Genomic DNA, 23,374 nt, shown 5'->3' with positions numbered 1-23,374 from the left:
TATCATAATTTGGATTAGAGCTCATGATTCCTTACCTAACATTTGAGTTTTTTGAAGCATTATTACGAGGTTAAAATTGATAGAGCTTGTCTCCAATAATGTCAGTGAAAAAAGGTGTGTTTTTTTTTACCTATATTTTGTCTTCCGCACGTCATATTCCTTCTTTCTTTCCATTCAAGACTTAGAGAGCCTGAGGTGCTCGTGGATTGAGTTAGGTTAGTTGTCACGACATTTTCTAGACCCAACCTAATTATTCAAATTATAAATTTTTTAAAACTAAACCCAATGTTAATATCTAATTATTTATTTACTTTTAAACCTACCTCGAGAGAAAAAATAATTACAAAAATGAAATAAAATTAATATATATATATATTGTATCACAAGTAAAAAAAATTAAATTAATATGAAAACACGAATGAAGAAGCTTAATTTATAAATTATGATTTATTTAAGTTTAATTTAAGGTTAATTGAGTTTTTCAAGTAATAAACTTATTTTAATCTCCCAAAGGAGGGCATGCAAATTCATTAATATTGTAATAAACTATATAGCCTTGCAGTGCGTGGTCCAAATTTATACGCCATGCGTTGCGCCCGAGGATCTTGTTGACTTTTAAATTTTTATTTTCTTTATAATTTAAATATTATTATATTTTTTTAAATTATTTTCCAATTAAAAAATTAAGAAACAAAACAAAATAATTTAAAACATTTATTAATTGCCGGACGCAACGATATTAATTAGCAATAAAAGTTATTGTCGTGTGACTATGAATTATGTTTATTTTTTTTTATAATAAAGTTTATATGGGGAATCGGATTAATACTTTTTTTTTAAATGATTTATTCATTCTAGGTTTGATGCTAATTACCCTAGATAAATAGTAATTTATTAATTAAATGTCATAATTACAGGAATTAGGAGTAAATAATTATAGATTTTAATTATTAAGCTATTGATATAATAATATGGGCTGTTTTATTTTTTAAATGACTATAAATTTAAATGAAAATTAGTTATGAATTTATATAAAATTATAAATAATTATTAAATGGAGAAATAAGAAAGGTGAAGATTACCAAACCGCCCTTAATTTTTGAGTGAAAATGAAGGGATTTGTCTTAAAGCCAAAACCAGCGATGTCAGTGGGATGTCTTCTGTTGTCGTTGATGCACGTGTACTCTTTGTGTCCGTCGATTTTCGGGAAGTGATTTCAACGGTTCAGATTGAATTGTTGTTTAAGTGGGACCCACTAAATTAATCCGGCCCAACAGTTTAGTGTTTGTTTTGTTTGAAAAGGGCCGGCCCATAATCCGGATCTTTACATCTGTCCAACTACCTTCCGGAATTTGTGAAGAGTGGGCCCCCATGGTCGCAGGTCCACCCAAAAACCATGACGTTGGCAATCACACGTGTGAGACATTCCACCCTGGCATGCCCTCTCGGTTATGGACAACGATGAGGGAAGTTCGCACGTGACACGGGTTTTTCGGGCCGGGTTAAGACACGGGTGGGGCCCACCTGCCAGCTCATGGCCCATGTCAAAAGTTTAAATTTCTTGTCCAAATGAAAAATACAATAAATTTACGTCTAATAAAATAAAAATAAAGTTGATAATTATAAAAAATTATGAAATTTTAATCTCGCTTATTTTTTTTTTAATTTAATAATTATGAGGTAAAAATTTAACGATTCATCGGTAAAATGGTAATTGATATTTTTGTCTATTAAATTGTGTTAAATATTGGGAACGTGTTCGAATTTGATACTCGTTTTATTGGCGTTCCATGAACATATATTTTAAACAATATTAATTATGCTACTATTTATTATATTTATTGGTTGCACCTCTACGTCACTATGCCAACCAATTTTACTGAATGGAATTAATAAATAACCAAAAATAAATTATTGAAAAAAGTTGTGGATTTCCTTCTTCCACATTTAAAAAATTTATAAACTTTCTAAAATGTCATTTAAATATAAAAATAAATATTTTAATTTTATTTTTAATATATTTTTTTCATTTTTAAAATATTTAATATTGGATTAAAAAAATTATTTTCAACCCCATTATTATGGTAAATGAATACTATAATCTGATTTTTTTTTTGTTAAAAAAAAAACTATATTCTTATATTTCCATTGGTGGGAAAGAAAATAAAATAACCAGAAACATAGGAGGCTGTTACATAGTTGTCGAGGATAATTTGGACATTTCACATGTAGTAAGTTTCAAAATCTTACCAAATAAAAAACTAAATTAATAAAAATAGTTGTAAATTTTGTATTTTATCTAAAAATAATAAAAAATAATTTATTTAAAAAATATACTCAAATTTTAACCGTGTTTTATAAATATCTTGAACTTTAAAAAATTTCATTAATAATTTTCAAACTAAAAAAAAATACCCATAAAATTTTAAAGATAACATTAACATTTTTTACCTTTATTAAAAAAGACAACCGTCTATTCACTCCTCATAGATTATCTCTAAATTTTGTAATGTTATTTTTTTTAGAGCTTACGAATATTTTTTAAACCTGATACTAACAATAAATGTATTTTTTTTGAACTTTTAAAATTTTATTTAAGAGTATTATTGAAATTTTTTAAAATTAAAAAGTATTTGTTTTTTTTATTTATAGATAAAATCCAAAATTGAACTGTATTTATGTTAATTTGAAAAAAAAACATAATCCCATCGTGTCTGTCACTATAGCTGTCTCTTCTTCAAAATAATCATTAAACTAAAAATCTTATCTTTTTCCATTCAGTTTAGAACGTTACATAAAAAAAAAAGAATTTTAAAAAACCATATTTTTCAATATTCTAATTCAGATTTTTTATTTTTTAAATAATATTCATGACCCCTTTGAAGTTAGCTCGATTTGGACTTTTTCTTCATTTTTCTTGTTATTTTGTTTCATAAATATATATATATATATAAATTAATTCTTCCATTTTTCATCACAGGCTCAGCCCTATCCCGTGGCTTTGCTTCCATTTGTTCTTATTAGCTCTTATTTCCCCTAAAAATCCCGATTTTTGTGTGCCCAGCAACGGCTCAGCCCTCCATTTTTGTCTAAAATTCCAAAAGAGATATTTATTTTTTTCACGTTTAATCTCGACCCTTTATCGCCTCTGCTATGATTCACATATAGAATCTCTGGTTTTATCTTCCTGCTTTCCCCTTTTACCTAAACCTTTTCTTCTGCTTGTCTCCGTTTCTAAATTCTTGTGGGAAGAATCAATTTCTTCTCATTTTTTCTAATGAAACACCCCACTACTTAGGCTGATTGTTGTTTGTTGATTTGTTTATTTGCTTTCATGGCGGATTTGATGGCAATGGCGTGGAGGTTTTGGAGAACATTTCTTATTAGATAGCGTTTTTTTCTTCATCCAAGTCTTGGGATGATATCGATTTCTATGAAGATCAGGTGCGCAGCCTATTGAAGCTCCAAAATAGACCGATTCGTGGTTTGAGGCAGGTGGGGTTTCTTTATTTGACGAAATCATCTTACCCTCTTTGTATAAAATAACCTAAACCACCAAACCTCGCTCCCCCATTTTCTTGATCTATTGGAATAGCCCCAAGAAATGTTTGGGACTCAAAGCAAAAGAGATATTGCTCTTGAATTGCAAGCTCAGATTCCAGTTCTAAGGCCGAGCATCCATGCGAGGAGGGCGAATATCACAGTTAAGTTTCAAGATCTATATGGGTTCACAGTGGAAGGCAATGTGGATGATGTTAATGTGTTGAATGAAGTGAGGGAAAAGGTTAGGCAACAGGGTCGTGTTTGGTGGGCATTGGAGGCCAACAAAGGCGCTAATTGGTACTTGGAACCCTCTGTTTCTGAAGGGATTGCTCTCAAATCTTCTCTCAAATTGTCCACTCTTGCTAATGCCATCACTTTGAAGAAGTTGATTAGGAAGGGGATTCCTCCTGTTCTTCGCCCTAAGGTTTGGTTCTCCTTATCCGGAGCTGCAAAGAAGAAATCCACTGTTCCTGAGAGCTATTACAATGATTTGACCAAGGCTGTTGAAGGGAAAGTCACGCCTGCTACTAGGCAGATTGATCATGTAAGTTCTTTGCTTGATTTCCCTTCAAAGGGTATCTTTGTTGGTATGATCTCTTCACGATCCTTGATTTTGGATGACTATACACTTTCAGCTACAATAGTTTCATAATCATCCTATTGATGGATTCCCACTAGGATTTTGTACACTTTGATATCATTTAGTTTCAAATCACATCGATTTAGCTTTACATATCAGAATCATTCTCAACAAGTCCATACGAAGTGATCCCAATGGATAAACACCAAAGGTCTTGAACGACCTATCCCGTAGAACAACTCAAAAGATAAAAAGAAGTATAGTTCATTTCTTCATGTTGTTCTTTTGAGTAAGCAGTGTATGTTAGGAAATGTTGTGAAGCTATTAATTCTTGAAGTAGTCAAGAGACCTCAATTATCATTATCTACTTTTCAGGGATGAACTTTATGATTCAATAAACGATGCAGATGGGATCTGGTACCGATAATAAGTTCGAGTATCATAATATATAGATGATTATAAATTGAATGTTAGTTCTTGTTGTTGTTTGCTATTTTTGTTCTTTTCAGTTTTTAATTTGTTCTTGTAACCATAAGATGAATGCCCTCATTGTGATTTATCCATCCATTCATTCATCTCTTATTTGAATACCTCATATGCAGATGGGACCTGGAATTTTCTCTCTTAATCTGGAGAATGATTGGATGTTCATTCTATTTGTTTTAACTTGTTCTATTGTTTTTTTGATCGATACGTGTAGGACTTGCCGCGTACTTTTCCTGGTCATGCTTGGTTAGACACTCCAGAAGGTCATGCCGCTCTTCGACGTGTTCTTGTTGGGTATTCCTTCCGGGACTCGGATGTTGGATACTGTCAGGTGGGTTTGTTTTTTCGTTCACTCTAACATAGCCCTCTGCTCTGTAAGTTTACAGAAGTTTTTCATCGGTTTACTATATACCTGACATGTTTCAGTATTCGACATCCTTTCTTCTTGGTCTGATTTTTCTCTACTCCTGCATATTTGCATCGGCGATCATTTGAATCCTATCCTTAATTCATCTCTCTCTCTCGCTCGGTCGCTCTCTTCTTCTATCCTCTTCTTCCTCCCTTTTGTTTCTCTAAGAATATTGATTTAGAATACAAAAATGATTTACTAGTTATTACATAGTTTTGGTATTAATCTTTTTGTGGGCTGAACTGACCTGTAATTTAGAACACATGGAATTAATACAGTTTCGGTGCAGGGCTTAAACTATGTTGCTGCGTTGTTATTGCTTGTGATGAAAACAGAAGAAGATGCTTTTTGGATGCTAGCTGTTCTCTTAGAAAATGTTTTAGTTAGTGACTGTTACACGACCAACTTGTCAGGATGTCATGTCGAGCAAAGGGTGTTCAAAGATTTACTTACCAAGAAGTGTCCCAGGTGCCTAGATTTGTTTTGAAGTTCATATATTGTCTAACTAGTACAAGCTATTTCTAAACTGGCATGTAAATGCAGGATAGCTGCCCATTTGGAAGCTTTGGATTTCGATGTCTCCCTTGTCGCTACGGAGTGGTTCCTCTGTCTTTTCTCGAAAAGCCTACCTTCTGAGGTAAGAACGATATCCGGGCGCCTGCGTTTGAGCAAATGGAAGCTCTTCCTTATATATTGTTCATCTTTTTGTTATACATCTGTCTGTAAACTCTCTAAACCATGTTACCATGTTTTATTTCGGTCCCTTTCTCAGACGACTCTACGTGTTTGGGATGTCCTTTTCTACGAGGGGGCAAAAGTTTTGTTTCATGTGGCTTTGGCTATCTTTAAGGTAATTGCTTTGGCTAAGGCTACCGATGACTATATATCGTCCCAAGCACTTTGTAATGACGTCTTGATCTGTGATTTCAGATGAAGGAAGACGAGTTACTCGTAACCCATCATGTGGGAGATGTGATTAATATTCTACAAAAAACTACACATTACCTATTTGATCCCGACGATCTACTGACGGTATGCATCCAAATATTCATCCATCTTTGACATTGTTTTACTCTATGCCCCTTCCCCATTGTAATCTAAGGCGATTTGAAGCTTCGACTGGCTGCGTGTTAGCTCTTGTTTCTTACTGAATCAAAGATCTCCGAATCATTTCACTTGATGGTTTAAACAAAGCGTTTGGATTGTGAACTTGCAGGTAGCATATGACAAGATCGGATCGATGACTACGAACACCATATCAAAGCAAAGGAAAAAGCAAGAACCAGCCGTTATGGCCGAGCTGGATCAGAGATTGAGGCGACTAAATTCCCAAGTGAACGACAAAGAACATCATCCATTCCCTCCCGTCAAGTCGAGCTGATCAAACTATAAAATTATAGCTATATTTAATGGGAGAATACACGACTCCCCTGCCTGAGAGAGAGAGGAAGTTAAAAAAAAAACAAAAAACAAAAAAGAAACAACAACAGAGCATCTGTTTTTTCTATGGTGTTTGTTTGTAGCTTTATAAATGTAAATTACAAAGAATTAATACTTTCTATATACTGTTAATTACACTGAAACAGAGCATTGTGGGTTCACCATGCTCTGTAATTTCTGGTCTGATGTAATGAGTTATCTGTCAATGGAATCAGATTTGTTTCACGCCTCTGTTTTTTCTAATAGGGGATAACTTTTAGTGCAAGGGACGAATCATAGGCTTCCTTATTCAACATGATCATCAAAATAACTTAAACTGAGTGCAATTTCTGTCCGACAATCTGATGAAACTGAAGAAAAGATTAAAAGGGTACTCAAATATTAAGTAGAATATGCTAAAGAAAGTCCACAGCAAGCCGTGTGATTTTAGTTATCCGTTCGAAAATCATGTCCACTGCCTTATTAAACTGCTACCTTGTGAAGAAGAATCGAGTACTCTCTCTGTAATGGGTAAGTCTTGCGAATTGCGTTAAACCCCACAAACCCATATAAACGATTTGAAGTTCTTCGAATCTGAGCGCCGATATCTCGAGTACTCTCTGTGTAATGGGCAAGTCTTGCGAATTGCCTTAAACCCCAGAAACCCATAAGAACGATTTGGAGTTCTTCGAATCCGAGCGCTTGATTTCGGAGTTTCGGCTCATCCGATGCCTCCAAGGCGCAGCAATCCTTGGACTCTGGACCTCGACCCCGACCTTTACGGAATCGATCTCGACCCATCTGATTTTGGGTCATCTCTTCCCCTAAAAAAGGTCCCAAACGGTGATATCTTCTCTGCATCTCGAGCCGGAGATGTCGACCGTCTTCGCTACCTTCTCGAGTCCGGCGTCAATGTCAATGCGCGCGACCAGTGGGACTCTGTGGCGCTTTACTACGCGTGCTTGGCAGGGCACCTTGACGCTGCCAGAATGTTGCTTGAGAACGGCGCTATATGTTCGGAGCACACTTTTGATGGCGATAGGTGTCATTATGCTGCACTTAATTTGAAGGTGCGGAAGCTTCTCAAGGCGTTTGAAGCACGACCGCCGCCGCTTGGGCCATTGCAGGCTGCTTTGCGTGAAACTTTCTTGGGGTGTGGAGCTAATAGGGCGTATTTGAAGCAGGCTGAAAGCCTCCATCATCTTTCAGGTAAAGTTTTGGGTTCCAATCTCTTGATATTGTTTATTGCTATGATGTGTTTGGATTGTTTCCATTTCTTAATTGGCTATGATAGTTTATAGAATTGTATAAAAGATGAACAAGTTCTAGTTATCAGTGATGAATATCATATATTAGGCCACTGCAGAAGTTGTTCTTGACAATGCTCATATAACAGGCCTTCCATTCAACTCCGAATCGAATTACGAGTTCTTCCCACCCGATGTTTCATTTGTCGTTCAAGGTAGGCCGATCGAAGCTCACCGAGTTATCCTAAGCGCTCGATCCGCTTTCTTCAAGAGGAAGTTCGAAGCGGGTTGGAAAGATCGAAAGGAAGTTAGATTGTCAAAGGAAAGGCTGTCATATCCAGCTTTACATAGTCTCATTCACTTCTTTTACTCTGATAGACTCGATATTGCGGTCGACGACATGGAAGACCTTATCAGAATTTGCAAAGTCTGCAAATGTGAATCCTTACTCACAATTCTTGAGAAAGAACTGGTTCATCAAAAGTATGCTCAGTACAAAGCTTTGGGCGACGTTGATAACTCGATGAAAAGGTTCATCTTACAGGGCGTTTCCCTTCCTGAAGACGATCGCCTTCCAGCAGCTTTACGACGGATGCTTCAGATTGCTTTAGCTAACTCTACTACGGATCATGGCCAAGACAATGATGCTAATGATTTAAGTTTACTTGCTAGTAAAATGCTGATCAATGATAACATGGATGATCTTGCAGATATTTGTATTCGAGTCGATAACAAGTTTTTCCGCTGTCACAAAGTTGTTTTAGCATCAAGGTCAGAGTATTTTAAGGCGAGAATATCCCGTATCAAGGATTTCGGTGAAGGAAAAGATGAACTTTCAGTTCATACTCTTCCGTTTATCGAAGAACACGATTTGAGCATGGAAGCATTCGAAAAAATGATCGAGTATATGTAAGTTCCAATTCATCCCACCCTATTTAGATTACTGTGGTTGGAGATTGTCTATGCAGTCTTGGGAAGAATCCTTTAATAGTTCTTCAAAATTGGTTGCGATTCTCGTCCATCTGTCACGGCCCAAGTCCATCGCTATCAAATATTGTCCTCTTTGGACTTTTACTTCCGGGCTTCCTCTCAAGATTTTTAAAACGCAGTCTGCTAGAGAGAAGTTTCCAAACCCTTATCAAGAATGCTTCGTTCTCCTCCCCAACTGATATGGGATCTCACAATTTTAAGATGAAGTTTTAATATTCATTTCTGCATCGAAATGATTATGTTATGATGACAGTAGCGACCCTAGGTAGGTAGAAATCTAGGGTCGTTACAGTTGGATTGTGAGATCCCACATCGGTTAGGGAGGAGAACGACGCATTTTTTATAAAGGTTTGGAAACCTCTCCCGAGCAGGTGCGTTTTAAAAACCTTGAGGTTAAGCCCAAAGAAGACAATATCTGCTAGCGGAGCTTGGACTCATCCATCAGTGTTAGATTTTTTCTTGCTTGCTGACACTGTTTTGGGTTCTTGGATGGTTCAGGTACACAGATTGTTTGAAGGATATAGATCCTGATCAGGTAATTTATATGCTAATTAGAACTGCTTGCAAATTCTTGATGGTTCTACTGCTAAATTTTCGTTGTCGATCGAGTAGGCGGAAGAAATGTTCGATGCTGCTTCGAGATATCTTTTATTCCCTCTTAAGCGTGCTGTAGCCGATGCTTTGCTACCACAATTGGAAATGGTTTCCCCAGCAGAACTATGCCAATGGTTAATACTGTCTGACATGTATGTCGAAAATATCGATCCTCTACGAGTATTACGAGTATCTTTATGATGTTTAAGTGACCCCATGAGGCAAGCTAATCTAAACAATGAAATCATTGCTCTCCTCCTTTCCAGGTATGGTGTTATCAAGATACGTGAGTATTGTTTGGACACAATAGCTTGCAATTTCGAGACATTCGCCGATACTCGAGAGTTCAGAGAGATGCTATTGACCCTTCCTCCACCATCTGGGGATTCCTCGCTCCGTACGACAGCTCCGAGCGCTCCAGGAGCTGCTGTTAATATCGATCAAGGCAATGTTCTTGACGATCTACGAGAAAAATGGCTTGAAGCTGAAGCTGCTGAACTTGATAAGAGAGACGAAAGTGCTCTACTCTTCGATAAGCGTCTCGAGATGCTAATGCTCGTAGCAGAACGAGAAAATGAGACCGGTAACCATCCTACACCCATCTGAATTATACTTTCTAGTTTAGAATTGGAGAATTTTGTTGGGGTTTTTGTAACTTTAGTTGCTTGATCATTGAACCATAAGTTTGTTCTTAGGCGTTTCATTTTTTGTAATATATTACAACAGCTTGTGCTATAATAAATTTTTACTTGATCACTGAAGAAAACTCGTCTTAGGAACTGTAGTAAAACTACATCCTCTTTATCCTTCCTCACTAAAACAGGAGCTGCTAAAGGCAACTGACTCCAGAGGCCCCCTTGGGCAATCCTAAACGAAAAGGAGGGCGAATCTACCGATGATGGTGAAGCCTTCCCGTCGGTAGTATCGGCAGCAGGAGCGATGTCGGGCTCAGAACCGGAGATGGGGTGGGAGGGATATCAGAAAATTGCCTCTGGAAGTAGTACACGATCGAGTTGGTTAACGGCAATGGGATAGGTTGAAAGCATGCTGCTACTCACTTTCGTGTCGGTCCAGCCAGAGCTAATCTGCACGGTGCCGGATGCATCAGTAAAATTGAAACTGTACTGCTCACTAGCAAATGTAGTAATGGGGCTCTTTTTGGGTAAGGTCGTTGAAATCAGCTATAGTAATGTGGTAAGCCATGAAAGAGTAGCAATTGACTTAAAGCTGTTCCTTGGTTAAACTGGATGGAGAAGGTTTCTGAGTGATGAAAATGCACTATCCTTGGGTACAAATGGTTATTGTATCGGACCATTACAAATGGTATTAGAGTCAGACATTGAGCGATGTGTTAGTGAGGAGGTTGAACCTCGAAGGGGGAGGACACAAGGAGGTGTGCTAGCAAGGACTGGAATGTGAGATCCCATATCAGTTGGGGAGGAGAACGAAACATTCTTTATAAGAGTATGGAAACCTCTCCCTATCAGACACGTTTTAAAATTCTTGAAGGGAAGCCCGAAGGAGACAACTAAAAGAAAACAATATCTGCTAGTAGTGGGTTTGGGCTATTACAGTTACTCCCTCTTCAGAATCGTTAACTTGTTTTTGGGAGGTGTCAATGACATTGGTGGATACAAGGTAGCCAAGGAACTTATGGAATGGTCCTGCTACCATAAACAAGTGAGATTAACATGCTCACAAACCGGTGCCGGTGTTGGAGGAGGCTTAGCAGCAATCTGAGTGAGCACACACCGGTGAAGAGCAAAAGAGGAGTAGTCAAACACGAAACAAGAAAACCACGTAAAGTTTCATTTTTTGTTCTGCCATATCCTTGAAACGCACAAAAGCCATCGAATTAGTTCTAACCAGAAGAACCCCATTTCTAGATACACAAACCAAAGTTCATATATTCATAAGAATTGTTCCCGGTTTCTTAATGTAAACTCATAAGATAGAAAATCAATCGAGTTCTTATCACTAAGAGCACAGGTCTTTACTGGTCGAGCTGAAGTCGTCGAGTTAACTTGTATGGTAAAAGATATCATTTCGTTCATGTCATGACTCGATTAACACTCACATTAACCTCTATTCAGTTAGCTCTAGGGGGGATTCTCTTTTGGCTGCCCTCCAGTTTCAACGACTCCATGATTAACCATGGTACGGTTAGGAACAAACCCAGGCTGATTCGAATCCAAATGATCCAATCAGAAGCACAGGGTGGGCTTGTCAGCAGTGACCATGTCTGCCACGTGTCACGAGTTCATTTGGTGGAAGCTCCATATGTGGAAGGTGGGATCCACGTGGGTGGGCCAGCTCACCGCCCATTCCAAAAGCGATATAACCTCTTCCCAACTTTTTACACCCCTTTCGGGTTCGTGGCCCCCACTCTCGTCCTCATAATCTTTAGGGATCATTTTTTTTCTACGTTAAAATAATTTTTATAATGTTCAAAATTATTTACAATAAATAAATAAATATATATATATATATAACGAACAAATAACTTAAAATTTATTCTTAATTATATATTTTATTTTTAAAAAAAATATAACGAGTGATCTAATTATTATAACATATCATCACATTACTATCTTTATTTTGATTCTTTACGTGTGTTCGAGTAAATAATATTAATAATTATTAAAGAAATAAAATTTTATTTACAATTGGTTTCAGTTTGGTATTTAAACGAGCTAGAATAAAATTTTATTTTTATTATTATTATTATTCTTATTTATGAAATGGTTATTGAAAGTTTTGGCCAATTTGAAGTATTGGTTGGGAGGTCGACATCGTCAAGTAGAAGAGGGATGGCTGCGTGCTTGGGTGGCCTCCACCTCACCCAATCACACTCATCATCCATAGACTTTTTTGCCATGTGGCGGCTAAGTGGGCCCCTTGTTTTCTATTCTCTTCATCATCCACCGTTCATCACTAATCAACATTCAAAAAGTGGGTCCCTTCCTTTATGATGAGTCAATTTTCACACACCATTCCATATGCCACGTCAGTATTTCATACGTTTCGTCGACGGAAGTCCTTCTGCGTTGGCCTCCACCTCCTCGGGCCCACTTCCACGTCTGCCATCTCAATGATTTAAAATATATATATATTTGAAATAATTAAATCAAAACTAATAAGTCTTGTTAAAAAAATTATAATATTTTTACCATTTCTAAGACAAAATGTGGAAGAATTAGATGAACACGACAATATTGTCCACTTTAAGCATAATCTCTCGTGATTTTGGTTTGGGCTAGACCTCACACCAATGGAGATAGTATTCCTTATTACAAACTCACGATCATTCTCTAAATTAACCGACGTGGGACTTTCATCATCCAATAGAACCAACCACAGTATGCCTAACTAAACAAATCATTCCTTACAAGGGTGCGGAAACATCTCTTTAATAAGTGAATCTTAAAACTAGAGGGCCGGCGACGATACGTAATGAGCAAAAGTGGACAATATATTTATAACGACGAACATGAGCTGTTGCAATAAAACATAGAGTAATGTGATGGTGTCAAGCTGACAATAATGTAGATTTGCTCCAGTGTTACACATAAATAAACTAATTGCTGTTCAATCGGTCAATAATTTTAACGATACGTGTGTATGAGATCTTATTAAATCATAAACACAAATTGGATTTTGATTAAAAATTACTCAATAATTGAGAGAGAATATGAAGCATAAATTATTAATGAGGTTTAGATGATTAAGGCAAATGAAGAGCTAATTAAGGGGATGATTGATTATAAACACACAATCTTTCACTTGAAGTTGTTTAGCAATTTAAAGTAAATTATGTTGTTGATTTTCGTGAGAGGTAAAGTGTCAAATCCCAATTGTTTTTTGATGTGTCCCCACATGAACACACTTCCAGTTCTATATATAATCCATTCTCCTTCATCATTCTTCCATCCCACCATTTCTTTCTCTTCTTCAATTTCTCTCTCTACTGCAATTTTACCATGGCCACTGCAGAGGTAAATATTGGGTCCTGCTCTGTTTTTCATGTTTCATCAATCTTCTTCTGATACGAGGTTAATTTTCAGGTTGTAACACAGGAGGCAGCTCTCCAAGAAGAAGTAACAACAGAGGTGGAGGTACCACCGTTGAAGGTTGAAGAAGAGGCACCGGCGGAGGAGGTGGCAAAAGAAGAAGCGGCTGAAGTGGCTGAACCCCCTGTTGAAGTTGAGACCAAGGAAGTAGTAGCAGAGGAGGAAGAAGAAGAAGCAGAGGAGGAGGTTGTGGAAGAGAAAAAAGAAGTAGAAGCAGCTGAAGTTGAGGCGGAAGAAAAAGAGGAAGCGCCAGCTGAGTCTGAGCCGGCGGTGGCGGAGGAGGAGGAGGAGGAGGAGGAGGCCAAACCAGAGGCTGAGCCAGCGGCGGAAGAAGAGGCTGTTGAGGTGAAAGAGACGGCTGCAGAAGAAGCAGAGGAGAAACCGGCTGAAGAAGAAGCGGCAGCTGAGAAGGGTGAGTGAAGTTGTGTAGAGTGTGTGTGTGTGTGTGTCATGTTTAAGCGGTTGATTGAGTGGGGAAGGGAGTGAATAAGGCAAAAGGGTTTATAGGGATTAGGGGAACTTGTCTTTCTTTATGTGGATGTTTGTTTGGAATGCAATATTTTTGCTTCTCATAATGTGTTTTGTGTACTTCATATAGCTTTGTGTAAGCTTTTGAGTGTCGGGTTAATGTCGTGTTTGGCTTTACCGTTCTCGACGATTAAAAGAGCAAACTCTTCTTTCAATATCTCGAACATTAAGACTCTAAAGTCTATAAACACTCGTTTCAGAAATTAAAGTAGTATTTTACTTTGAAACAGAATTAGCGTTCCAGGCTCTTTACAGGAGAGGTGGGGTACTCAGTCTAGTTCAAGATTCAAAATTGAAGTTTCTTGCATGGACCAACGTCTCGGCTGTTGGCCTACCAAGTACTTGTTTGATACTCCTGCTGCCCTCTTAGATTGGGGTAAAGAGCGGTAAGTGCGGTAGAGAGTGACAAAGGACTTGCTCGGCTGGAAATGACAAATTTTTTTAATAACTCATTTGAAAATGTGTTTCAAAGTTAATCCTCGAATAAAGATTAAATGAGTTATTTTGAAAACAATTGAATACTCTAACTATAACGTAAAGAAAGACTTGAGTAGGTCATCAATATGTGACTGACCATGAGATCCCTCATCGGTTGGAGAGGGGAACAAAACATTTCTTATAAGGGCGTGGATACCTCTCCCTAGCAGACGCGTTTTAAAATCGTAAGGCTAACAACGATACATAATGGGCTAAAACGAACAATATTTGTTAGGGGTGGACTTGAGTTATAGAGCTAAACATCGGGGCGGTGTGCCAGCAAGAACATTAGCCTCCAAGGGAGTAGATTGTGAGATCTCACATCCGTTGGAGAGAGGAATGAAGCATTTCTCGTAACAGCGTGGAAACCTCTCCTAGTAGATGGTTTTAAAACCGTGAGGCTGACGACAATATTTAATAGGTCAAAGTGGACAATATCTGCTAGTAGTGGGCTTCAGCTATTAAAAATGGTATCAGAGCCCAACATCGGGCGATATGCTAGTGAGGATGCTGGCTCCCAAGGAGTGAATTGTAAGATCTTATGTCGGTTGGGGAGAGGAATGAAACATTATTCGCAAGGGTGTAAAAACCTCTACCTATCAAATGCATTTTAAAACCGTGAGACTGACGATGATTCATAACCGGCTAATTGAACATATCTATTAGGGGTGAGCTTAAGCCTATGATTTATATATCAAATTTATTTCGTAATTAACTAAGAAGCCTATAATTTTTTATTACACTTTCAACCGACGGTCACATTGTCGTAGGCACACAAAACTATGACGGCGGCTAATTTTTGAGAGGAGGTGTTAAGAATATTTAGTAATAAATTATAGTTTACCATATATATTATATTTTATATTTTATTATCTAATATTTGCCTTATTGCCATATGTATCTTTCTATTTATCGTTATTTCCATTTATTACTATTTTTATATTCTTGTAATTTATTTGATTATAAATAAGATAACTTTCACACACGTTGTGGTGGATTAATCAAACATTCAGGACACGTATTTCAACTCAATCAATCGGAACAACTGATTGGGCTGTGCCTGACATGGGGCTGTGAGGAGCCAATCCGACGATCAATTAGATAATATTCGAACCATGGAGGAGGTTTCGTTTCTTTCCCGTCTGAATTCTGAGGTGCAGTGTAATTTCAATTGTTCTTAACAAATGGCCACTCTGTTTTCAAAATTGGCGGTGGTAAGAGGCGGAGATGGTGTGTACGTAGCGGCCGTGCCACTAAGAGCCACAAAGGGCCCCGCCCAACTCCTTGCTTCCGCTGCTTACTCTTTTAACATCTGGGATTTGCAGCATTTCATGGTTATCATCGCACCTTCTTCCCCAACTTCTCGTTCTCAGGTTTGTTTTATTAGATTATTCGTTATCCCTTCTGCACAAAGAACGATTTAGTTTGAAATTTGAATTACCCACCTCATAAAAGTGGTTTTCGAGACCGCTTGTGCAATTTCTTAGCTAATTTGTGTTGCGGCTGCTTTTATGGATGGATTGATTGGCGTTTCTTGATTGTTAGAGATGATTGCAGGCTTTGGTTTTTGATTTCCAACCTAAAGATCCGGAAGATATACAAGTTGCTCTGGCTGTTCTTTCTGGAAAAGCAGTACCAGGTCTGTTGTGCAATTGATTTTACTCTTAACTCATTGTCATAGGATAGTTTTCATTCTGATCCAAATGAAAATTATGGGGTTCAAATTATTGTTTGAACAATGTCCAAACTGATGAATGAATGCTTATTGCAGTTCAATTCTGTGAGAGATGTTTGAAACAGACTTATTTGCACTGTTTTTTGTGAAGTTTAATGTTACTTCGATTGGATGTTTGTTCATAAGTCTTTGATTTAGAAGGGCTAGTGAAGTTATTAAGTAACCAATGATTTGGGGAAAGAAAACAAACTAAAAGAAAGCTGCCAAAAGGTGGCATCATTGGTTTGAGTTTGCCACTTCTTGTGTTCATGCAAACTTCTACTCTAACGTCTACTCTAACAGACCAAGTCCACTGCTAGCATGGATGGTTCTTTTTGGACTTTCTCTCAAGGTTTTATAACGCGTATGCTAGGAAGAGTTTTCCACACTCTTATAAAGAATGTCTCGTTCTTCTATCCAACCGATGTGGGATCTCAAAAGTCACTCCCCTTCAAGGCCCAACGTCCTTGTTGGCACTCATTCTCCTCTCCAATCGACCAATGTGGAATCTCACAATTCTCTCCCCCAGACGTTGGGGATCTCATAATCCATCCCCCTTTAGGGCCCAACGTCCTCGACTCTCTCCAATTGACTAATATGGTATCTCACAATTCACCCCCCTTGGGGTCTTAGCATCCTCGTTGACACACCTCTCAATGTTTGGCTCTAATACCATTTGTAACCGCCCAAGCCCATTGCTAGCAAATATTGTTCGCTTTGGCTCGTTACGTATCGCCGTCAGCCTCCCGATTTTAAAACGCATTTGCTAGGGAGAGATTTCCACACCCTTATAAGATTCTTCGTTCCCCCCTCCAACCGATATGAGATCTCTTTTACTACTACACAACTTATTATCTCATTACTCCAATGTAACCGAACTTAAAAGCTCAGGCTCTAACTATTTTCTTTATTTGTTGTGTTATCTACTTTTTGCAAATATTTTCAAAACTCGAGCTCAGTTAAGAAGATGAAAATCATTGCAAAGAAGGGTGGGAAAACAAACACAATTTCAACAACTAAATGGTCATCAAATGGGCTTAGTATTTTTCATAACCATATTCTTGGAATTTTCTGTGGAGCATTCTTCTACTTATTTCAATCATGAGCAATGAACTGAAAATCAATTATCTGCACTGTAACAGTTTTATAACTTGGTGTTAGGAGTTGTTCGTGAAAGGAAGTTGTCGAGGCTGCCAAAATACAAATGTTCATATATTGGATCGTCGGAAGCAAACGCTGTAGAAGTCGCTCGTAAGTTCAACGAAAGTTGGGATACTAATTTGAAGATTGGTCATCATGACTGCAGAGACTACACAAATGGTAATACCAATTCCTTGTCTCAATCTTCCATCGTGTTGATTTCTTTCTCAGTCATCTTAAAATTGAAACTTGAACATTATATTTGTCTGGTTTGGAAGGCTTGGTTGAGGCTCTGCTTGGTGAAGAAAATGTGTTGGAGTACCTTAGACAGAATTCGTTTAGCATTGAATGATGTACAATTCATCAATCTGCACACTTGAATTCATATAATAGCACTTGATCTACTCTGAATGGTTACTTTCTGTATTAAAAATAGTTGCCTTCTATCCAGTTTGCTCTGTGGCTGCTTGTAAATGTGGTGATGTAATTTGCAGAGAGAACAATTTATCTCCACTGGTCTACCTGTTTACCTTTTTTTGTCCTGCTGTTTTCTTGTTTATTTCTTTAAAACGATAAAGAAAATAGTGATGAAAGTTGGTGAAAGTCGATCTCTAACAGTCCAAGCCCATCTCTAACAGATATTGTCCTCTTTGGGCTTTCCCTTCTAGACTTCTCCTCAAGGTTTTAAAACGCGTTTGCTAGGGAGAGGTTTCCATATCCTTATAAGGAATGCATCGTTCCTCTCTCCTACCGATGTGGGATCTTATAATCCAACCCCCTTGGGGGCCAGCATCCTCGCTGGCACACCGCCTAGTGACTGACTATAATACCATTTGTAACAGCCCAAGCCCACCCTAGCAAATATTGTCCTCATTGGGCTTTCCCTTCTAAAACGCGTTTACTAGAGAGAGGTTCCACACCTTTGTAGGGAATGCATCGATCCTCTCTCCAACTGATGTGGGATCTCACAATCCACCTCTCTTAGGGGAAAGCGTCCTCGTGGTTTTGATACCATTTGTAACAGCCCAAACCCAAGCCCATTGCTAACAGATATTGTCCTCTTTGGACTTTCCCTTCTAGGCTTCCCCTCAAAGTTTTAAAACGTGTCTACTAGAGAGAGATTTCCACACCTTTATAAGGAATGCATTGTTCCTCTCTCCAACTGATGTGGGATCTCGTAACCCATCTCCCTTAGGGGAAAGCGTCTTCACTGGCACACTGCCTGGTGACTGGCTCTGATACCATCTGTAATAGCTCAAACCCATCGCTAGCAGATATTGTCCTCTTCGGACTTTCCCTTATGGACTTCCCCTCAAGGTTTAAAAACGCGTTACTAGGGAGAGGTTTCCACACCCTTATAAAGAATATTTCGTTCCCCTCTCCAACTAATGTGGGATCTCACATGATCAAAGTAGAGGGACAGGTTCAAGCAAAAGCCAATCGACGAAATGTGAGAGCTAGGAAGGAGAGACGGGAGTCTGGCAGAGAGGGTTGAGCCTGACATGACTCATGGGAGGGTCTAGAACTCATCTTATGCTAAGAAAAATGCTTGCCTTTGAAGTGTAGCTATGATTTCAAGAAGCATAACCCCAAGTAAAGAGATTTTATATAAACAGTGAGAATTGATAAACTTGGGACACTACCAAAACAGAGCTCTACTAATATATGTATAGGAACTATAATTTAAGGGGTAGTTTCATAGCTTTCTTTCCTTTCTTGTTCATTGTTAAGAAACGATAATCGACTCGAAACTCTTAGTAATAGCAACTTCATCACAATTGTCTATTAGATTTGTCTGCTTTGTTCTGCTTGTATTATACTACCATAAGCTACACAGAAGCAGAAGGGAAGATTGAAAAGATTTGAAGAAAACAATTAGTTTAATTCTAAATCATAATGGATATGTTTCAGAACATAGTATCGATCCGATTCAAGCTTCCGAAATGAACAACAGTTTGAAACCAATGGGGCATGCCTTCAAAAGCAACATCCTTGAATTTCCCAGTATTTGGATGGAAAAGAACCAGAGCTCTGTTTCTATACTCCAACAAAATCTCTCCGCTTTTCAAAATGCAGAGAACCCTCACAATTCTGCCTCGAAGCACGATCTTCGACACCTTAAACGGTATCTCTGCTTCTTGTTTAAGTGCTTTTGGCATGTATGTTCCAATGTTGAAACTTTTAACCCAAGATTCCTTCACGCCATACTCTTTCATGACCCAAATCTCCATTTTGCCGTAAGTGCAGTAGACAGCAGCAGAGAGACAGCCATTTAGAATCACTAAATGGTAATTGTTTCGACTTAAGCTCCCCAAATCCGGCTTTGGGATGTCAATGAATTGCTCTGTTTCTAAGTCGAATGAGACAATGGCGCGACCGAGATGGTGTCGTGGAGGCAGAGAAACCCAGTGGAGTCTGCCATTGACAACGGCTTGAGGCTGCCCTTGAGCTAGATGGTGGTAAAGTTTGCCGATGCTTCTCCAATTGGAACTTCCCAATGTGAAGATTTGAACTTCAGAGTGGCTAAAGCGTCTCTGTATACGGCGAAAGCCTCTGGCATAAACAATGGTAAGCACCTTGAACTGTTTAGTTTGTGGGTGAAATCCAACTCCACAAACCACATCCGGGTTCGAAAATTCCTTGGTTTTGGGGAGTTCTAAGTAATCTCTAGTAAAGGGGTTGTAAATAAAGAGCTTGTCATTGTAAAGAGAATCAGATAAACAGAGGAAGCCATGACATGAACCGACCACATCGTACTCGGACATTGTAGCTGAAAAAGGAGTGAAAATCCTCTTCACTGACAATTTCTCGTCTCTGAAATCAGGTAAATCAACGAAATAGAGCTGATTTCTGATGGGGTAATCACAGTGGAAGATTAAGCAACGGAAGTTATGATGATCATCGACAGAATTGTGCAGGTCAAGAACTTGTGGGTGTTGAGCTAAAAGCCGCCATGACCTGCAAACGTATCTGAACTGAATCAGAGATGAAATGGGTAGGCGAGAAAGGATGCTGAGAAGAACATCGTGAGGAAGATTATCCATTTGGTGAGTTTGTTCTTGACGATTGAGCTTCTTGTTGTGAAGAAGACGAAGAACAGGGTTTGAGGGCATGATCGACATGGTAAAGGCGAAAGGAATAACAGAGGGGGTGAAACTGAATGGATTGAAGGAAAAAGCAAAGAAAAAAAGGGAAGAGGAGAGAGATGGATGATCAACAAAGTGGACTTTGGTGAAATCAAACCAATAATCAAATGGAGACGGAAATTACAAGGAACGAGTGTTCTTCTTGCTCGCGGGATCCACTTTTTCGTGTATATTCTTCGTCTCATCTGATGATCATAAAAACTCGATCAACTCAATTCATCTCGTACCAGAGTAGATTATGAACTTATTTATATTGGGTCGAATTCAAATAAATGAAAATTTGATAGACGTATAATATAATTATATGTACGTATAATATTTTTATTATTATTTATTCTTCTGCCCACTCTTTAAAATAATTTTTAATAAAATATATATTATCTAATTTTATTTATTTATTTATTTATTATGGGTGATACCTTTTTCAATTGGCGATTTAAAAAAGGAGGGATTGTCTAACTTAATCTGAGCCGTTGATTAGATTAAACGTGGACCAATTCCAACGTGATAAGATATTAGGGGTTTCATGCCTCAGCTTACCCAATGTGAGACAGCCACGTCATCACCCATTGCGTGATCGATGAAAGCACGCCTTCAATTTTATAACAACCAAATAGTTTTTTTTTTAATATAAATTAGAAATATGGAGAAAATAATATTTTTAGAAAAATTATAAGAATAAAAATATTTAAATAATAAATAAGCGTTTAATCATATTTTAGTTATGTGTTTATTATAAAAAAGTTATTTATTTATTTGTCGTTTTAAATTTAAAAAATGTAGAAATATTGATGAAAATGTCGACCTAGTTTTAAAGTATTAAATAATTCTTTAAGAATTTTTTTTAAAATTGCGGTGAGTTTGGTTGGTTGAATGTCAACATCGGCATGACGTGGGTTTACCTACATAAAGAAACTACGGGAAATATTAGTGTATAAGAACTTCGAAAGTAAATTGCAGTTTTCTCCCATATTATGGAGCTATGTAATAAAATTAATTTTTTGGTTCTGTCAATTTGGTTTGGTTACGAATTTACACCAGATACCATTGTCTATCGCTCACTACTCCAACACTATCCCGTTCGTAATTTTTTTTTCTTTAATTTCTTTTTTTACAAAAACAAGAGACTTGACTTCGAGGCCTGACTTCGTACTGATTAACTAATAATTATCATAATTATTTAAAAAATATAGTAAGTATCCATAATACATTTATATTAATAACTAAAATTTCATAAACTTCAAATGGAAAACATTTATAAGTCCCAGTCCATCGCTAACAAAATAAATAAATAAATAAATAAATAAAATATTCTTAATTATTAAAAAATATGGTAGGATATAGTTAGGTAGTCATCATATTTTTTTGGTTGGATAGTCGGGCAAACCAAACCGATTTTTTTATGTTTCAAAAATTCAATCAAACTTAAATCGAAAAGAAAACCTAATCCAACCAGACCTTCATATTTAGGCTGGATAGTCGGATTATTTAGAGCATGTTCACAACGACAATACTACCAAATCAATTACCCATCTATGCTACAAACCACCACTACCATGTCACTCACTGGACTTTCTCCACTCCCCGTCCATGGTGCCACCGCTGGTGGCATCTGATTCTCTGTTAACCATCAATACCATACATTATGTCATATTGATGTAGAAGTAGAACGAAACGCTTCCACAAAAAAAATTTAAAGATCAAAACTTTATCACAAGAAATAATTCCAAAAAGATGGAATTGATGGTGACAGTGAGAATAAAGTGGTTTTTTTATTTTTTATTTTATTATTGTTATTTTTTTTTCCTAATGAATTAAGAATAGAATGTAAAGGTATGTGTTATGATTTTGATGCATTTAATTATTATAAGTTGATATAGACGATGCATTTTTTACTATGACCACTAATAATTAAATTTTAATTCATGTATTTATATTTTTTTTAATCTAAAAATCCACCTCTAGAATAAAATTATATTAACATCATGAAAATAAATTAGAAATATAGCTAGAAGAAAAATTGAAATAGAAAATAAAAAAAAATCTCTAATCTACCATACGACAACTTATGGGCATGCATGAATCAATACTACATTTAAGTGTAATACCGTTAACAATTTATTTTAAAAAAAAGTAGTAAAGGAAAGAAATAATAATTAGTAAACGAAATTCATATAAATCTGAAAAAAAGAAAAAAAGAAAAAAAAAAACTGTAATCGGGAAAATATGGCTATATAGAATTAATATGGGCCATATTTGCTTACAGGCCCATTAAAGCCGTATTGGGCTTTCTATATTGAAGCAAGAACAGCCCATTACTTTGTGAGCCCACCTCTGTCCGTTGAAGATAAAGTTGGACGATATTTGTTGAAAATGCGTTCGAATCCTATCTTTCACATTAGAANTTTTTTTTTTTTTTTTTTTTTTTTTTTTGTCTGTCTAATTTTTTACAACAATTTTCTCACAAAAGAAAAGTTAAATCATAAATATCAAAATCAAAATCCCCGCAGTAACTACAGTCAAAATCTATCGCGGTTTGATAATGTCGATCTTCAAAATCATGTTCCAACTTCTCAACGTGCCTCCCCCTCTCTTTCTGTACATTAAATCCAAACATATCAACTAACATTCAACTACGTACAACTATTATCTTGATTGAAAGTAGTAATTTTAGATACTGGGTAACGAAGGAGGGAGGTGAAATGAGGCGTAGATAAACAAGTTTCATCAATATTAACGAGAATTAATCAAGATTTTTAAAACTATACCTCATTAAAGTCCCATCAATCAAACTAAGAAATGTAGAACTTTTGCTTGAAAAAAAAAAAAAGAAAAAAGAAAAAGAAAAGTTCTAACATGCCCTTTTTCTTTAATTTTTTTTTTTTTTTTTTTTTTTTTTCCTTTTTCCTTTCACTTTTTACTCTCAATTTCCAAAGGAAGAAGCAAAAAAGAATCAGATGTAAAGCAATTTAGAGAGAGAAGCAAACAAGGCTCTGTTTCAGCTGTCAAATCTGTTCATGTTCTTCACAAA

The 23,374-nt window shown here is 37.0% G+C and overlaps 5 protein-coding genes and 1 pseudogene across 5 annotated transcripts; 4 read left to right on the top strand and 2 right to left on the bottom strand.

Moving 5' to 3' along the window:
• The first annotated feature begins 3,035 nt into the window (after positions 1-3,035).
• LOC111795060 (growth hormone-regulated TBC protein 1-like) lies at positions 3,036-6,683 on the top strand. Its single transcript, XM_023677291.1, has 7 exons — positions 3,036-4,087; positions 4,824-4,940; positions 5,308-5,486; positions 5,562-5,655; positions 5,791-5,868; positions 5,949-6,050; positions 6,235-6,683. The coding sequence occupies exons 1-7, from the start codon at positions 3,605-3,607 to the stop codon at positions 6,397-6,399; spliced, it is 1,218 nt and encodes a 405-aa protein (XP_023533059.1). The 5' UTR covers positions 3,036-3,604; the 3' UTR covers positions 6,400-6,683.
• A 182-nt stretch (positions 6,684-6,865) lies between these two features.
• On the top strand, positions 6,866-10,026 carry LOC111795059 (BTB/POZ domain-containing protein At2g04740). Its single transcript, XM_023677290.1, has 5 exons — positions 6,866-7,646; positions 7,834-8,593; positions 9,173-9,209; positions 9,287-9,420; positions 9,535-10,026. Exons 1-5 carry the CDS (start codon positions 7,166-7,168, stop codon positions 9,872-9,874), a joined length of 1,752 nt encoding a protein of 583 aa, XP_023533058.1. The 5' UTR covers positions 6,866-7,165; the 3' UTR covers positions 9,875-10,026.
• Positions 9,883-11,194, bottom strand: LOC111795157 (annotated as a pseudogene).
• A 1,960-nt stretch (positions 11,195-13,154) lies between these two features.
• LOC111795906 (cytochrome c1-like) lies at positions 13,155-14,023 on the top strand. The gene is made up of 2 exons (XM_023678542.1): positions 13,155-13,263; positions 13,333-14,023. Exons 1-2 carry the CDS (start codon positions 13,249-13,251, stop codon positions 13,756-13,758), a joined length of 441 nt encoding a protein of 146 aa, XP_023534310.1. The 5' UTR covers positions 13,155-13,248; the 3' UTR covers positions 13,759-14,023.
• Positions 14,024-15,381: 1,358 nt separating this feature from the next.
• LOC111795930 lies at positions 15,382-17,737 on the top strand. Its single transcript, XM_023678571.1, has 4 exons — positions 15,382-15,716; positions 15,901-15,982; positions 17,219-17,377; positions 17,476-17,737. The coding sequence occupies exons 1-4, from the start codon at positions 15,528-15,530 to the stop codon at positions 17,547-17,549; spliced, it is 504 nt and encodes a 167-aa protein (XP_023534339.1). The 5' UTR covers positions 15,382-15,527; the 3' UTR covers positions 17,550-17,737.
• Positions 17,738-18,951: 1,214 nt separating this feature from the next.
• Positions 18,952-20,632, bottom strand: LOC111795929 (F-box protein At3g07870-like). The gene has a single exon (XM_023678570.1). The coding sequence runs from the start codon at positions 20,317-20,319 to the stop codon at positions 19,105-19,107; it is 1,215 nt and encodes a 404-aa protein (XP_023534338.1). The 5' UTR covers positions 20,320-20,632; the 3' UTR covers positions 18,952-19,104.
• Between the last annotated feature and the right edge of the window lie 2,742 nt (positions 20,633-23,374).

The sequence above is a fragment of the Cucurbita pepo genome, chromosome LG05 (genome assembly GCF_002806865.2).
Source record: "Cucurbita pepo subsp. pepo cultivar mu-cu-16 chromosome LG05, ASM280686v2, whole genome shotgun sequence".
Lineage (NCBI taxonomy): Eukaryota > Viridiplantae > Streptophyta > Magnoliopsida > Cucurbitales > Cucurbitaceae > Cucurbita > Cucurbita pepo.
The sequence above is the reverse complement of the archived record's forward strand: the minus strand, read 5'-3'. Positions and strand labels throughout refer to the sequence as shown.